The sequence below is a fragment of the Rhinolophus sinicus genome, chromosome 2 (genome assembly GCF_057876585.1).
Source record: "Rhinolophus sinicus isolate RSI-liver-muscle chromosome 2, RSI-T2T, whole genome shotgun sequence".
Taxonomy (NCBI): domain Eukaryota; kingdom Metazoa; phylum Chordata; class Mammalia; order Chiroptera; family Rhinolophidae; genus Rhinolophus; species Rhinolophus sinicus.
The window spans coordinates 189,071,661-189,088,119 of NC_142502.1; the positions used below are offsets into that span (position 1 = coordinate 189,071,661).

The 16,459-nt window shown below is 49.5% G+C and overlaps 1 protein-coding gene and 1 non-coding gene across 2 annotated transcripts; both read right to left on the minus strand.

Moving 5' to 3' along the window:
* Nucleotides 1–7,203: 7,203 nt before the first annotated feature.
* RPS7 (ribosomal protein S7) lies at nucleotides 7,204–12,924 on the minus strand. The gene is made up of 7 exons (XM_019752009.3): nucleotides 12,850–12,924; nucleotides 12,565–12,645; nucleotides 12,356–12,427; nucleotides 11,261–11,404; nucleotides 10,401–10,465; nucleotides 7,829–7,979; nucleotides 7,204–7,315 (listed from the first exon to the last, which is right to left on the minus strand). Exons 2-7 carry the CDS (start codon nucleotides 12,637–12,639, stop codon nucleotides 7,238–7,240), a joined length of 585 nt encoding a protein of 194 aa, XP_019607568.1. The 5' UTR covers nucleotides 12,640–12,645; nucleotides 12,850–12,924; the 3' UTR covers nucleotides 7,204–7,237.
* Nucleotides 7,389–7,587, minus strand: LOC141571958 (small nucleolar RNA SNORA73 family). Its single transcript, XR_012496992.2, has one exon. It is a non-coding gene; the product is annotated as a small nucleolar RNA SNORA73 family (small nucleolar RNA).
* Nucleotides 12,925–16,459: the final 3,535 nt, after the last annotated feature.

Sequence of the window (16,459 nt, forward strand, 5' to 3'; positions counted from 1 at the left end):
CAGCTTTATTCATAATAGCCACAAACTGAAGCCGACCCAGGGGTCTTTCCGTGGGCGAACGGCTACACAAACTGGGCCATCGACGCTGAGGACCGCTACTCAGCCACCAAAGGGAACAAAATGCTGACACAGCAACACCTGCCAAATCCCCAGAGATCTGAGTGACACGCGCCAACCCCACGAGGTCCCTCCCTGTATGATTCCATTTATAGAAGGGCACTCAAAGGACAAAACTACAAAACCACGACAGACTAGTGGTGCCCAGGGGTTGGGGAGAGGTGGGCGGAGGGGAGTGGATGTGACTGGGAGAGGACAGAGGGCCCTTCGTGAGGGACGTGGCCTGTCACGGGCATCTCAAGGGCCACAGCTGGGTGGGGCTGTTGCACTAGTGTCACAAGACCCCCACTGGGGAGACAGGGCACAGAGGTCTCCGTGCTGATTTCACAACTGCCTCTGAGTCCACAGCGGTCTCAAAAGGCTTAAGTTTTTAAAAGCTGCCTGACAGCCCCTTCCTTATATTTCATTTGTTCTGTTATTTAGCTGCATATTCTTTTTTTTTTTTTTTAAGGAGGGCGCTGCTCACAGTGGCCCACGTGGGGATGGAACCGGCAACTTTGGTGTTATGAGCACTGCGCTCTGACCGATTGATCTAACCGGCCACTCCATGGCTGCATATTCTTTATTGCCCGCTCCCAAGGAAATAATTGTCTATACAAAGAATAGGAAATCACTGAGTATCTTCCCTAGCAGGGTGATTTGCATTTTTCATTATTTAGTGGCTTTAAAAAATGTTTATTTCAGCTCCATAAGCCATGATGGGTTAAGTGCTACACATTTTTAGGACAGCAGTCAAATTTGGAAGAGCCTCTACCAGATTGCTTTCAGAGCTGAGGTGTTCGATTCCAGGCAATGCAAGCTGGTTTCTGTCATGCACGCATCACACTCTTTACACTGACCACACAATTGTCCATCTGTAACTGATGACCCCTTACTGCAAACCACTACGCAACTTAACCCCAAAATAATTCAGCCCCACTCCACTTCAGCCTTGTCCCCCACCCCACTCAGGGGACACTGGCAGTGTCAGGAGACATGCTTGGTGTCCCACTGCCAGGGGCAGAGGGACTGGCTTCTGTGGGGTGGGGCAGGTGCTGTGAAACGTCCCCCCGTGCACAGGACGGCCCCCACAAAGAGTAACCAAGCCCCGAATGCCGAGAGAGCCGAGCTGGGAGGCCCTGAGACGATGCGAGATGCCCTGGCTACTCCAGCAACTACCCGACAGAACTGAGGCCGCACCCACTGGTGGCACCACGTCACGTAGGCACAGCCTGGGTGAAGGGACCTGGAATGTATGCAGCAGCCAGGAACCGGCTGGCATCCCTCGGTCGTCACTGACTCAGTCCTCACGACCACCCTTGGGGCAAGGCATTAGGGCAGTTTCAGAGCCCGAGACACAAGGCCGGAGACACAGGGCCCGAGATCACAGCGGGCGAGGGGGCTGCACAGGCCACGCCTCCCTCTCCTACCCCCCTTCCCTGCCTCACACTCGACGGGGTACTTGCCTTTTGTTCCCAGGGCCTGAAATGTTAAGGGTTGTTTTTTTAAGTGCCAATAGCCTGAGAATTACTCGTTACAAAACTATGTGATACTACTATACTACTTTGGCGATTTCAGTAGATGGTAAATTTGAACCAATTTTAAGACTCTAAGTCACATTTACCCGTGCCTTGCAAATAAGTACCAAACAGTCATCAGAAACCACCAGCTATTTCTCCTCCTAGGTCCTATCTTCCTTTCTTCCCCTTTTTTCTCCTTTCCTGCAGCTTCTGAAAGCACTAAAACCATGGCCTTTTCCCTCATGAACTCTGACCCTCTCAAGGGCCTGGCCACTTCCAGGGGTCCCTGAGAATCTGGCACGCCTCCCAGGGACTATTTACATTTCTGAGATAACAGAGAAATCTGGATCCCAGGGCTACCCCAAACCCATGTATCTCTGGCTGGGAATGTGCCCTGAGCTCACACAGCCCTGTGGCCGTATCACTAGGACACTTTGCCCATAAGGCCGTTCACCACGGCCATCCCCTCCCTCCACGGGCCTGACGGCTTCATTTCTCCTGCGTGCCTGAAACTCAGAGCAATGCCAGACCTCTGTCCCCAACTGTGTGCACTAACGTGGCCCGGCCTCGCCAAGTACACGCTGTCAGCCTGGTCACTTGTGGACAGGGCCCAGGTGATCCCGTCACGGCCAAAGCCCTGAGAATCCAGGGACACAGCGCCCAGCCTGACAAGAGCCGGTTCTGGCTTTACACCTGGTTCTATACCCAATTCATCTGCAGGGCACACATTGGAACATCATCAGAGAGATGATGACACGCTGAGAAATGTGCAGTCATGTCACTTCCGGGAACACAGGTCAATGGGCCCTGACCCTGGACGTGCTGACTCAGTAGGTGGTAGCGGGACCCAAGTGTCGTCAGGTCTAACAAGTCCCCAGGTGACGCTGCCGCTGGCTCGGGGACCACACTCAGGGTCCACTTAAGGCCTGAGTCACACAGTGGACTGTGCCCGGGGCCTGAGGCCTGGCACACTCACACATTACATGGCAGCCGCTATCGGCATTCTAACTTCTCCTCCCACCCCGTGCTGCTCAAATCCCACCACGTCTGCCCCACGAGCCTGCACGTTCCTGCTCCAGACAACGCAGAGCCACAGATCACAGCCGTCAACAGGTCCAAGGTGGGAAAATCAGATGAAGCCAAACAGCAAGGGCAGCTGGAGAAGCTGCTACCACAGGAGGGACTTGGGGGACGGGGTCCTCAGGCTCTTCACAGCCCCCCCACCCCAAGCATCTCCCAAGCCTGTGCACCACGTAGGGGTCACCTGGGTCACCCTCAGTCAGACGTGGAGCCAGCAAGCCGCAGAGAAGACACCACAGGGATGAGGCTCCTGAAGGCGCACCTTGAATCCGAACTCGTGAGGCCTTGTTTCCTAATTACCACTGTGTCTCTCGCCTGCTGGGCAGAGGACCTTCCCGGCGGGGCTGTCACTTCCGCCCTGTCCAAGGCTCTGGCGTGCAGTGGCCCCCGACACGGCTCTGCACACCCTAACGTACCTGAAGCACACCGTCGTCTTCTAGAGGTGCTGCTGACTGCCCGTGCAGACCAGCTGGACGCAGAGCAGGAGGCTGTGACGTCACAGCCCTAATCACACCACACTCACCAATAAACCCTGAGAAGTAGTAAAAACCTGGAGCTAAGGCCGGGATGTTTCAGCTGAAAGGTTTTACCAGAAGAGACATCACACACACAGCAGCCTCATCTCTGGGCTCCCCTCACAGGTCCTTGATCTAAGACCTCCGCCTGGCAGCACAGGGCCTCGTAAGCACCTCGCAGAGCCACCCAACTTTGAAGCTTCTCATGTAACGTCTTCACTCAATGCCCAGAGGGCTCCAAGCCCAGAGAAGGGACAAGGTTTTAGGAAAGCCACAGGCTTGAAATGGAAAAGCAACCAATCAGAAAGATGAATACAGCTGACAATGTCCTCCTTTGTCCCTTTCACTGAGGTGAGAGTTGCAAGCTTGGCTCTTCCTCACCTTGTTTTCCTGTATCTTTGAGATAATTCTCAGGCATTACCAATCAATATTCATCATAGGTTCCACTCAGTCTCCTCCTTTCAAAATTCTACAAGTTCGGTTTTCCAGGACAAGAGAGCTTATACACTCATTCAACAAACAAGTACTCAGTTTTGACCAAGGGCCGGGCTCTTCCAGGCACACAAACCTGGGCAGATGCCAAGCAGCAGTCTGTTGACTTTTTATTACTTAAGGTCAGTGACTTGCAGAATTAGCGGGACTATTAGACTCAACTAGTCCAGGCTAACCCTTCATCTCCTAAATGAGAAACTGAGGTGCAAGGAGGCCGCTTCCCCAAGGCCACCACGCCATGCAGGGTGACACGCCCCCACACACAGGTCAACCTCCCCGACCAGGTGAGGCACAGACCCTGACCACAGAGGGTCACTGTCATGCAGGGTGGCATGTGGGGTCCCTGGTCCCGCTCCCCACATAAGAACACAGGACATGGTGAGGCCAAAAAGGAACACCCACGGAGTCATAGGTAGGGGTCATACCACGATATTCTTGCTGGCAGCTGGAGACACAGGAAGCAGGAGCCACAGAATCCGCAATCCACACTCCGCAACCCGCTGTCCTAACAGCAATCTGCTCTTGCTAGCTCAGCCACCATCTTCTTGCTAGCCCCCATTTTTTCCTAGCGTAGCCACGGCAGTTATTAGTGGCCAATGGCTCACTGGTTACAGCTGACGGCCAACTAGCCACAGCTGATGGCCATTTACTACCTGAGCCAGCACCTGTCTATGTGAGGCCGAGAGCCTGGAAACTGCACTCCTGGCTCTGTCCCTACAGTCACCCGTGCCGGGGGTTCACTTTTAAGACCCTCACTGGACATCTTAGGTACTCCGGGCTTGCAAAATGCCAAACACAGCCAGGAATAAAATTAGCAGAACTCCACGTATGGGGCATGCAGGGTTCTGTAAGGACTGAAAACTGATTTGTCCATTCCCAAGAGGACAGTTAGGCTGTTTTAGGCACAGACGATGCGCTCAGGGAAATGCAGCCTCGATTTCAATGTTATTACACAGCACAGACCTAACTTGATCTGTATACAATTTTGAGTACAAACGGGAACGCCCAAGAGGCATTCAGACGTGACTTCGTTGTGACGTCATCGTGGCTGCTCCTGCTAACTACAGTGAGAACACGTCAGCAGCTTCTCTGGGAGCTACGGGCAGAGGACCCAGCACCACCTTAGGAACTGAAATGTCTTCTCATTCGACTGGTCACACTGCATTGTGAGAAATGTTTATAAACACCAAGTCTCACCCACGTTAGACATCTAACGTGACGCACGTCACCATGATCTGCTACTTCAGAACTTCTGGCTCTCGCCTGGGGCCCTCCCAGGCCTAACCTTTCAAAACTATTCTACGTTTTTCTTGACAGCAAGTTTAATGAGGAAGACAGTAGGGACAGTGTTCAGCACACTCGTCCCCAAGCTGTTGTCGTGCAGCCCACCCATCAAGGAAAACTGAGCATGTCCCATACGCATACTTAATATGTAACAGAATGCTCAACAGTACTGAGTACGTATCTTGTTATAAAAACAAATTTTAAATGGATAAAAGTAGTAATGGTACATAAACTTTTGTTCACCAAAATACTTTTAGTGAAGGCAATGTGACTGACTCAATTTTTAAAATCTGTGCAGTATTTTTGACATAGCAATTTAAAAATTGGTTTAGTTTGATACTGGAGTTTAGTAGTTATCACAGCTTATAGATTCCTAATAATGTCATCTAGAATTTGCTTCAAGAATCACCAGCAAAGGGGTGTAGGAGTACATGAAACAAGCTGAGTAGTTACCAACTACCTGAAGCTAAGTGACGGGTACATTACACTACGGTTATACTTTTGCATGCATGATAGGAAATTACTTTTATAGAAGCTTTAGAAGACCCTCAAGATATATGCAAACGGGAGCGTATCATTGGCTATGCTTCCTATTCAGCAATAGTGGCAATACCTTTGTTGAAAAATAACCAAAATTTTCCACATTTCTGGTATTTTTTTTTTTTTTATTGCAAGGCACTGCATAAATTTCTAACAAATGAATTCAAGGTCGGCTGAAACGCCTGGGTTTTAAGTGGGTTAGAATATTCTATTCCCAAGTTCTTACAGCAGCAGGTATTTACTTGCACTGCCATGAGCACGTTTCCCAGTGTTCCGTACAAACCAGTTTCAAAGACAATGGTTTCCTCCCGTAAAAACTTTTCTTGGAGACAGTTTTTGTTTTAATGCCTAATGTCTACTAGGCATACTACTGATAGCCACTTGGCATCACAGAAAAACCAACGAATTCAGAACATTTTAAAAAAACGTCTAACAGCCTAGAGTGGCTTGTAAATCCTGCTTCCCATAGACGAAGCAGTGAACCTGGGAATAAAGCGAGTTTCATATGGATCCCTCCCCAGCTTCCTCAGATCCAACCACTTACTAGAACCCATAAAACCCCTAAGTGGGTTCTTGCAACTGCAGCCCTTTATAACCTGAAAAACCAAGACTGAATCGGCCCTTCCCTGCCCTTCTGTAATCGAAAGCGGAGTTCCATCTCCTCCCCTCCAGCTGACCCCATGCCACCTGGGAGGCTGCTCCAGACGCCACCACCCAGGTGACGGGGTCGCTGGCAGCTGAGCCGGGGCCTGGCCAGCGCAGTAGTGATGCTCACACTGCAAAGCCCTGGCACTCACTAGCCATTTCTCAGATTGAGCAATCCTTAAAAGCCACTGGGCACCAACAGAAGTGAGGCCTTCGGCGCCACTCCAACCACCCAGGCGACGTGTGACAGCCGTGTCTCCAGCTGTCATCGCACCCACTGCCTTCATTTTAGGAGAAAAACTACGGAATTGAGTAGCTTATCTGCCCCAAGTTAACATGCCACTTAAGATGGCATTAAAATCTACTTACTCATACTCTGAACACTTGACTTTTCAAAGACAATTTAAGACGTAACATGAATTTACAGTATGAAACTTGATTCTGGGGGAAGGGAAAGGGGAGTAGTTTACTGGGTTCAGTTCTAGATTTCAAGTTCTGAACGTGTTTCACAACATCGTAAATATACTTAAGGCTACTGAACTGTACACTTAAAAATGCTTATGATAAATTTTGTGGTTTTTTCAACAATAAAAAAAATTAATGAAAATACCTTTCATCAGATTTCGCTCTTGGAAAAAATTGTCTCGATCTGTAATTTTTAAGGAACCATTTCTGGCCTGTTTTAGTTGCTGCTGACACCTGTCCTTTCTCTTAAGCGGAATTATTTTAAGCATGACTTCAAGTTACAGTGCTGCTGGGAGCTGGGCTGAAGGCACGTTACTTGCATCTTCCCCATCTCTGGTAGCTTTTTCCAGGCTGAGCCACGTGACGGTGCCATAGGCACTTCTGGGAACACCATCTGACACACCTGTTACCACATCACAGCATCCAAGCACGTCCCTCGTGTGCCTCCAACTTTCTGGCACAAACTAGACACCTGTTCCCACTTTCCCGTCTTGTGCAGGAAGCTCCTGATAATGGAGACAGTTGTGCATCTGCGTCTCCAAGATTGTGAAAAACATGCCTGAACAGAATATTGTGAATGTTTTATTTAGTCATTTTTGTTTACAACTGAAATTCTGGGAATTCAAAATTAACATCCTTGCCCGTGAGCTTCTTATAGACACCAGAAAAGGTTTCAACCTACAAGAAAAGAAATAATTCATCACTAAACTTTTCCAATGCACACTCATCTGAAAGCCTAACGATTCTGTGAAATTGTGCCCTGTGTGGTTTTCTCCTCAGCAACCAGGTACTGAGAGGCCAAGAACATACAGGACGTGCCCTCCAGTCCCAAGACCGGGGACAAGCTCGTCGCCAGTGCCGTGGGGTTGACTCTACACACACCCACGTGCTGTGCTCCTCTGGGCCACGCGGACAGAGCCCCGGGGGATCCCAGGGGTCGTCCACACTGGTTACCTGACTGGGCAGGATGGAAAGTGACAATTCTCCCCAGATTCTACCACCATCACCCCTTCTGCCCCCAGAGGATCCACAGCTTTCCAAGTCGGTCAGACCATGGCATTACTCTGCTCCACATTCCCTAACCCTGAGTGAAACCCGACACACAACCTACAGGGAAGTGGGCTGAAGCACAGCGAGCCGCTGGCCGTGGGTGGTCCCAGGACGCGGCCCCTGCCCCCCTGCCCCGGTTACCTTGTGCTCCACGTTGTTCTGCTGGGCTTTGTCCAGGTGGACCTTTATGAGCCGGCTGCCGTCCAGTTTCACGCGGATTCTCTTGCCCACGATCTCACTCGGGAAAACCAAGTCCTCCAGGATGGCATCGTGCACGGCGGTCAGAGTGCGGCTTAAAGGACACAGTAATGAGAGTGAGACACCCAAGAACAAGGCCTGCCCCCCAGGGAGCCCGAGGCACCTTTTGACGTCAAAACCAACAGCTGCAAATTCCAGGCTCCTGAACTCAAGTTAACACCGGCTCCCAAAGAGGCCACTTGCATTGAACACCGCGCACCAGGGCCGTGGCGACAAACAGCCTCATTTACTTCAAAAGCTGAGTGGATGTTGAATGTGACACCCTACAAACGAAGCACTCGCCAATCCACCATGAGGGAGTACGTCCAGGCGAGAGGAGGAGACGAGCACACTTTTACTGCCACACCTAGCTCTAGGGTTTTCACTTGTGTGATTTCCCCGTGACTAGCCTCGCTCATCTCCCAAACCACGCCCTCCAGTCCTGTCACATCCATCTGACGCCGGTGTGATCACACCACTCACCGACTAAAGAGCTCTCCTTGGCCTCCAAAGCACCGTAACTCATCGTTCCCTATGATCACCCGCAGAGACTGCTCTGGCAGCAGCTTTAGGAGGGGCCCCTAGGAGTGTCCCCACCTCTCAGCCCAGCACACACACTTCCAACAGAACCTTGCCACCTCTGGAACCTCACGTTCACAGCCGGGCTGCCTGACACGGTTCAATGAAGTCCAAACTTTTATGGACCTGCTGTGCCACGAGGTGACGGGAATGAGAGTGAAGGCAGCTCCTATTTTCAGTGTTTAGTTACCTTGGTTGTGGGGTCTGTCTAGGTCTCCCTCGCTTCTCGGTAAAGCAGACCCTGTACTCACTTGTATTCCTATCTGGCAGTTCCCATACCCACAACCAACTGTTCTAGCGCCTCCACTAAGGTCTTGCTGTTCGAAGGCCGCACAACAAACTCGAGGGAAATGCTCTTCCCAAAGCCTTCATCACCTTCCAGAAAGCAAGCGAGGCAGACGGGCCACGTGATCACTGCTACCCAATCACTAAGCACATCCCGCCTGATTACAGCAGTAGGAAGGCACACAAGTGTGGAAAGCTCAGCCCTTCATCTGTATAAGGAAAGATGACTGAGGAAAGAGAAAATACATCTGAAGGCAGGAAAGCAGACTGCTGCCAAGTGGCAGAACCACAACTGCCTACCACCCAGCTCTCAGAGAGGGGGAGGGAGAGGCTTCCGGTCCCTAGGAACACAGTAGGTCATCACCTGAGAAAATGCGGGAAGCGCAGGTGTGGGAAGAGGGATGAAGGCTGTCAATCGGAGCGTCGGTCCCTTAGTTGGGGGCAAAGAGTTTATTTTTATACTCAAGTACAACCCAGAATAGCTGGGTTCTCAGAATTGAGATCACAAACCGCTTTTTAAGTATCCCGATTAACAAACCAAATACTGACTATCTCCTCTATTCGATCTCTTGCAGACGACCTAGAACACACACAAAAATCCCTGAATTCTCACGCTGCCCCAACTGCCATAAAGCAATGGTGCTGGACAATTATTCACGTCCCAGAGCCTGCTCAGCCTTTCCAGCGTCACCCACCTTCCCCTTCCTCCCCACCACACTGTCACACCACACCTGCCCACAATGCCAGAGGCTCTGGGGCCTGTCGATTTACTACGGGTTTCAGAAACGACCGAGTTTTCTTAAAATCCCAGCGTTACTATCACCAGCAGCAACGAACAAGCTCTGAGCCTGGGTCCATTTCCCCATTCTTGAAGGAGGAAGTACAAATGACACACTTTTTCAGGCTGTCACCTATCTGGCACTTAGAGATGCTGCAACAATATCGCCTGTCTGGCAGGCAGTCAGAGGGACACTGCAACAATGTTTCTCCACTGGTCCCTCGGGCGGGGTCTGCGGGGACCCAGTAACCCAAGCCTGGGGAACTAACCAAAGCCAGGCCCTGAGAAGGCAGGCCTGGATGAAGCAGCCAGCAGCCGTCAGCAGGAGTCGGCGCCAGACAACCTGTGGGTCAGTCAAGTTCATAAACAGTGCCCATCAGCATCTACTACTGCAGTGACTTTCCACCTGTCACGCCAGCAACACAAAAACCCCTAACTTTTTAGCCCTAAATCCCAGCGAAAAGCAAAAGCGAAGATGACACACTCCGCCCACCTCCGCTCTATCCGGTCTGCACTACACAGGATTCCTTCTCACGCTTCCTCTCTTTTGCCGAAGACCTGGAGCAAACGGTCTCTACCGTTTGTGACGGCAGGGAACAATTACACCACCTATGAGTACATGTAAACCTCACCTCCAGAAGTAATTTCAAAGCTTTTACATATAATTATAGAAGAAACCAAAGTAACTCAATAAAAATTCCCACGCGAATGGCTTTCCCAAACTGCCAATATTTAACTTTTGGAAACCAACTGCAACTCTCACTATAAAGCACCCATGCAAATCAAGAGTTAATAAGAGTGGAACATGTTTGTTGATGCTGATAAAACACTTACCTCCTGGGACGCTTTTGCTTATTTTTCGTACGGCTTTTTCGAGTTGGCTTAGGCAGAATTCTCCTCTGTAAGGTAAAAATCATCATGCAACAACAGAAAGAACCTTAAGATGGCAGAAAATTACAAATTGTCAAACTGCTTTCAGAGCAAATCCCAAATCTGAGAACGCCAGACGCCGTGGCCAAGTTACTGAGCGACCCTGTGAAGCAGCCCTTGCTGACGTCGCAGTAACTCACTCAGACCTGCTTGTGCTCAGATGGTTCTGGGAGAAAACTGGCTGCTTCATGAGTGATCATCCAAACAGTACACACCTGCCCACGTTATCAGACGCCTCTAGGTACTAACGTGCCTTTAATTCCCTTAATTATTCCTTTAAGTCTATGCCTTTTAATTGTTTGTTAGTCTGGAAATTAATCCCCATACACTTGTGTTTGCACCAAGGCCAGATCCACATCTGAACTTCGAAATAAAAACTTTTCTTGACTAATTGCTCCTTTGCCCACAATCTATTCCTTAGTATCTTTTCCTCCTAAAGTCTCCATCTGACGCACCTGAGCAGTATGAGCCTCAGGCAGGTAATTCTGTCAGGCGGGAAAGTCAAGGCTGGGACCAGCCACGCGTCTTAGTGGGATCAGCCCTTTAAGCCACCCAATACATGTGACAATGTAAACACGGAAAGCCATTTTAATGTTAAGAGCAAAAGTGTCCTTTCCCTCTTTAACCCATTGCAAGCACAATTTTCCCAGCATTCGACCACCTAAAATGTATTCACAAAGGGTTCTTTTAATTATTCTAACTACCAACGATGTCTAAACACAAATGTTTTTAACAAAAAAAATATTCCTCAGTTCGACGGATACCTGAGCGATGAAGACCACATGCTTCCCACTGAACTTTTTCTCCAATTCACGTACTAGCCGCACTTGGATTTTCTGGAAGGATTTCAGTTGAGGAACAGGAACAAAGATTATAATAGCTTTCCGACCACCACCAACTTCAATTTCCTAAAGGAAAAAAAATCCACCCTCTTTAAGTTTATAACCTCCATTCTTCCGACGCGAGTGCACAGTGTTAAGCAGCTAACACTGAACACGAGCGCTGTCGCACACCATCACACCTCAGTCAGAGCTCCTCTGTTAGACCACTTCCCAGCTGTTCCCTGGCCGCCTACAAGTCCCATCAGTCGTCCTCATGCCTCACAAATGACACACAACGGTCACAAAATGACCTTGCTGACAACCAGGTACGCACGGGTAACATTCTACTACAGGGAGAAAAATTGTCTGCAACCAGAAACGAGGCTGGTTGTTCTCTGCACAGGCCTCTTCACTCCAAAGGCACTGTAGCTTCTAAATTAAAAACACAAACTCAAAACAATTATCTTCCAATAGCCTGTACACTAAGCAGATATACAAGTGCTTTGAAAGTAAAAAGACACGTTGCAGCCCAGTGAGAAGCAAAGTCCAACGTGGAGCGTCATGAGATGTAGTTTAATGCAAATACACTGCAACTGAATGGTAAGCGCAGCCTCAGTATTTATTTCTCTCTGCAGCTTATTCCAGGCACAAGTGGGACACAGACGGCGTCAGGCTGGGCTGACAGACAGGCCGGCCGCCCCCGACCCGCCTGCCCGGCCGCCCCCGACCCGCCTGCCCTGCCACCGCCGGCCTCCCGGGGGCTGCTCCTTCGTCCCCACAGCGGCTTCAGCTCCCGGCCCAGCCACCTGGTCCCATCACGGGGCTCCCAGCGCTACATTCACAACCCCAAGTGGGCCCAGCGCCCACTCCACGTCGCGGCTGCAGGGCAGGCCGTCCCCTGCGACGGCACAGCGCAGGCGCCTCTGACGGTTGCCAAGGAGCCGGGCTGCAGGCGCCCGGGGAACGCGAGCTGCGCGGAGCACGCGGCAGCCCCCCACGCGCGGCAGCCCCCCCACGGGCCCGGCGCCGCGCGCTCACCTTGGCCGCTGTTATATTCAGCTCGCGAAGCTGGGCCTTGAGGTCCGAGTTCATCTCCAGCTCCAGCAGGGCCTGCAAAGAGCAGGCGGAGACGTCAGCGCGGCGCGCACCGCGGGCACCCCAGGCCCCGGCCCGCAGACACGCGTGGCAGCCTCCCGGGGTGTCCCCCTCCCCGGACACGCGACGGGCCCGCCCAGTCCCCCTCTCACCTGGGAGATGCCGGACTCGAACTCGTCCGGCTTCTCGCCATTGGGCTTCACGATCTTCGCGCTCGAGCTGAACATGGCCTTCTGCAAGCACACAAGCCCGGGGCTGAGCACGTCTCAGCGCCCCGGCCCCGGCCCACCCCGCAGACGCCATCGGAGGGCACCGGCCGGGATATCGGCCGTATCCCCACCCGGTGAGCAGGGCCCGCCGGCCCAGGGCTGACTTCAAAACGTGTTTCCTTCAAAATTGGCAGAAAAGCCGGGGCACAGGGGAGGCCGCAAACTTACCTCGGGGAGCGCCGGCCTGGGAAGAGGGCTAAGTCTCGCGAGAAATCCTCAAATCACGGTGGCGGAAAGGAAGAGGCGGGTACAGCGCGAGATACCGGAAGAACCACTGAGAAACGGTAAAAGCCTAGAGAGACCCGGGAAGAGGTTGCGGGGAACCAGTTCGTCCGTAACACCTCTCCGGCTTAGGAATCTCCTTTTCGCTGCGAAGGTTCCTGCGATTGTTCCCGACGTTCACAACGGCAGTCGGCTTTCCCCGCCACGGTCTGAGCGGCGAGCCTGGGCCCGGAAAAGCAACTTCGGCTGCTCCCGAAGACAGGACGTTTAAAAAAAACTAACAACCGGAGGAAACGAACTTCCCCGCTAATGCAATGCAAAGGAATCAGAGACTTGGATTCCATTTCTGCCTGTAGAGAACCTGATGAGTTGGTGTTTGTCAACGCTCTTTGGAAACGAAGCCCTTTACGAATAAATGTGCCGATTTTCGGGCCATAAACACTCCATTAGCCCTGGTATGGGTTACTTGGTGCGGCGACAGTTCTGAGACGTCTACAAACACCAGTCCTGGGGCTCAGGCACCCCCCGTCCCCCGCCCCCCGCCCCCTCCCCCTTCCCCCCTCCCCCCGCCCCTCCCCATCCCCCCCCCCCCCCGCCTCCAACTGGAGGAAACGGCCCCAAGTGCCGAAGACCGAGGGGCCAGATGCAGGGCGCAGCCGCGACGAGCGCAGACAGGGAGAGATGCGGGTAGGGGTGTGGGCGTGCGCGGCACAGCTGGCTTTAGTCAGGGCACGAGCTGCAAGTCAAGAGGGAACGAGTGTTAATACTGCATTAGCTGCCACTTATTAAGTAAAAGCACTGGGTCCTTGCCCTCGGGAAGATCACCGTTTGATGCAGAAGATGTCACATAAAGAGTATGACTCAATAGCGACATTGTCGTCACGTATAACTGAGTAAAGGGGGAAGGGCGCTCATGCTTTAAGAAGTCATGCAAGTCTTTGGAAGACAAGACAGTCGCCTGAGATGTGGAAGACAGGTTGGAGTTTGCCCACCACGGAGAACTGCGTCCCAGGCATGGGAACAACTTGTACCAAATTCTCTGCCTGTGGTCAGATGTCCTCTGTATCAGTCAACTTCAGCCGGTGTCCTGCTTTGATGTTCAAATCGTCTCATTCAATTTGGGCCAGGAGGAGCTTCTGTTACATTAGTTCTCATGTCCCATCATCTCCATTAACCTTTGAAGGTCTTGCTTTCTGGCACAAAGAGGTGTCCCAGGCTCATTTTGTAGTATTCTGGCTCACACATGGGATTAGCCTTTTCTCCCAAGAGCCTTGGTTCTTTCTATTTGTAAAGTGGTGTTTGAGACCAAAATCTTGGTGCTGGGGCACACCAGGGAGGTCCTCAAGCCATTTCACTGGAGAGGGCTAAAAAAGAAGTATTTTAAAAATAACTTTTTCATATAAATGTATGAGTTCATATTGATATTTCCAGTCTCGTCCTAGAGGACAACGTTCCTGCTGAAATCCTTCATTCTATAATTGTATCTCCTTTTCCCTCATGACAAATATCTTGATTGCTAAGCACATAAATACAATTACTTATTTGCTTCATCTGGCAATATGAGAGAACAAAATAACAATTCAATATTAATATAAACCAGACGATAAAATTGAATTTTTTTCTAGTAGGATTTGCAGTGGGACAAAACTCAGATTTTATATATATATATTACTAATATCCTTATTTTTATTACAGAAGATAAATGTAGAACTCCAAATTCTTGGAAAACTTTGGATAAACATAAGTATTCATTAATGTAATCAAATTGAAACTTCCTAGAGCCAATTACAAACGTTATGAAAACATAATCAGAGTAGATAAACACAATTCAATTTTTAAAAATAACTGGAAAATATGTCTGTTATTACACCTTTAAGCCATATCCAAAATTTCAAATGAAAATTTTTCCATAGGTTTATATTCTTTTCAGATTATCAGGATCCTGCTAGAACCATTTAATAATACACCAATATGTACAATTTAATTGCAATACATTGCCATGTAAAACCCATGTTTTACATTACAATTGCATAAATTATCAGCCATTTCCTTTTAAAGAAGAAATTAAAAGGCTTGCCTAAATCAAACATGTCATGTCCCAAATCTCAACTATTCATTCTTCATTTGTCACTAAAATACAAAATTACATTCTTTAAATTTATGTTAAAGTGATAAATTTTCCAATCTCACCATACAATATGGGTTTCTTCTCTCTGTTTGAAATGTAAATCTTACTACAGTAAATTAGCTTTAAGTTTAAGTGTTTCTACAAACTTGCAACCAGCAAGATAAGTAAGTTCTGCAGTCCTAATGCCCAGCACCATGATTCTAATCAAGAATACTGTTATAAACATTCAAGTTGCTCAGAGTAGATTTTAACTGTTCTCAGTACAAACAAGAAATTATAATTATGTGAGGTGATGAAGGTGTTAGCTAGCGCAACTGTAGTAATCACGTTGCAATATAGAAATGTATCAAACCAACACAAACAGCTCATACACAATGTAAAAAGTCAGTTACATCTCAACATACAAAATCAGTGTCTCTCCAGCTTCCATGTGGGAAGGAATCACCTAGTGATGGTGGTAAAATACAGATTCTGATTCAGAGTTCTGGGCTGGAGCCCAGTATTTTACATTTCTAACTGACCCTCAAGTCATGCTGATGAGGCTGGTCCAGGGGCCATAGGTTCAGAACCAGATATAGTGAGAAATTACAGTAGATGTAGCAGCAGGGAAATAAGACTCCTTTCAGCAGGAAGGAAACCAATCACAGTATCTACAGTTTCATCCTGGAGGGACCAAGAGTCCCTGCCTGGGTAGTTCTGGCCCAGGACAGAAGACTGCCAGGATGGGGCGGTTGGAGCGGGGAGCAGTTCCACAAGCAACGTCTGTTCTCCTTAAAAATATATTATTTCTCTATTGTGCAAAAATTCCCATTCAAGAGGATTCTGTGCTGGGAAATCTCAGCATCTGTGAGGCAGAAAGCCTGGAGGCGAGGGGGAGAGAGCCCAGACTTCAGAGTCATTCTTTCTCTCCCAAATCCCAGTTCCTGATGTGAATAAGAAAGTGACAGGAGAGTCACTTGCACGTAAAGCGAATTTATGGACCTGTCTGTTCAATCGAGAATGAACGGACTGAAGCCTTTTTCGCTCCCTTCCACTTAGGGCTGGCAGAGTTTTACTGTTGCTATTTGCCGGCTAGTATAAGGAGCATATAAGTGAAATGAATGTGCAAGCCTCTCATGAATGTGAAAATCACAGGCATTTAATTGAAGCAAGGTCACTGGCTTCTGGAAAGTTTCAAAGTCACTGTTCCTATACAGCAGTACAGAATCTTCAGACATCAGTGATGTATCAGGTGGACGGAAGATAATTGCTCAGATATTAATATTTAAAATGTAGAAATATTTACTTTTGATTTTATCATAAACTGATCGTTTGTTCATCTTCAATGTATTTCATCAAAAGCAACAGAATTCTTCCCCTTAATATTCATGAAACATGTGCAGGATGAAAAGGATTCTTGTGACACTGAGAACACACCTGCGTATCAGA

Bases quoted from the DNA above. Each gene is read 5' to 3' on its own strand.
- RPS7 (XM_019752009.3), bottom strand. From the start codon at position 12,639: ATGTTCAGCTCGAGCGCGAAGATCGTGAAGCCCAATGGCGAGAAGCCG. The intron at 10,466-11,260 runs GTATCCGTCGAA...TTTACCTTACAG, and splicing joins ATGTGGTCTTCATCGCTCAG to AGGAGAATTCTGCCTAAGCC. The intron at 7,316-7,828 runs GTAACCGGGGCA...CTTTTCTTGTAG, and splicing joins AGAACAACGTGGAGCACAAG to GTTGAAACCTTTTCTGGTGT.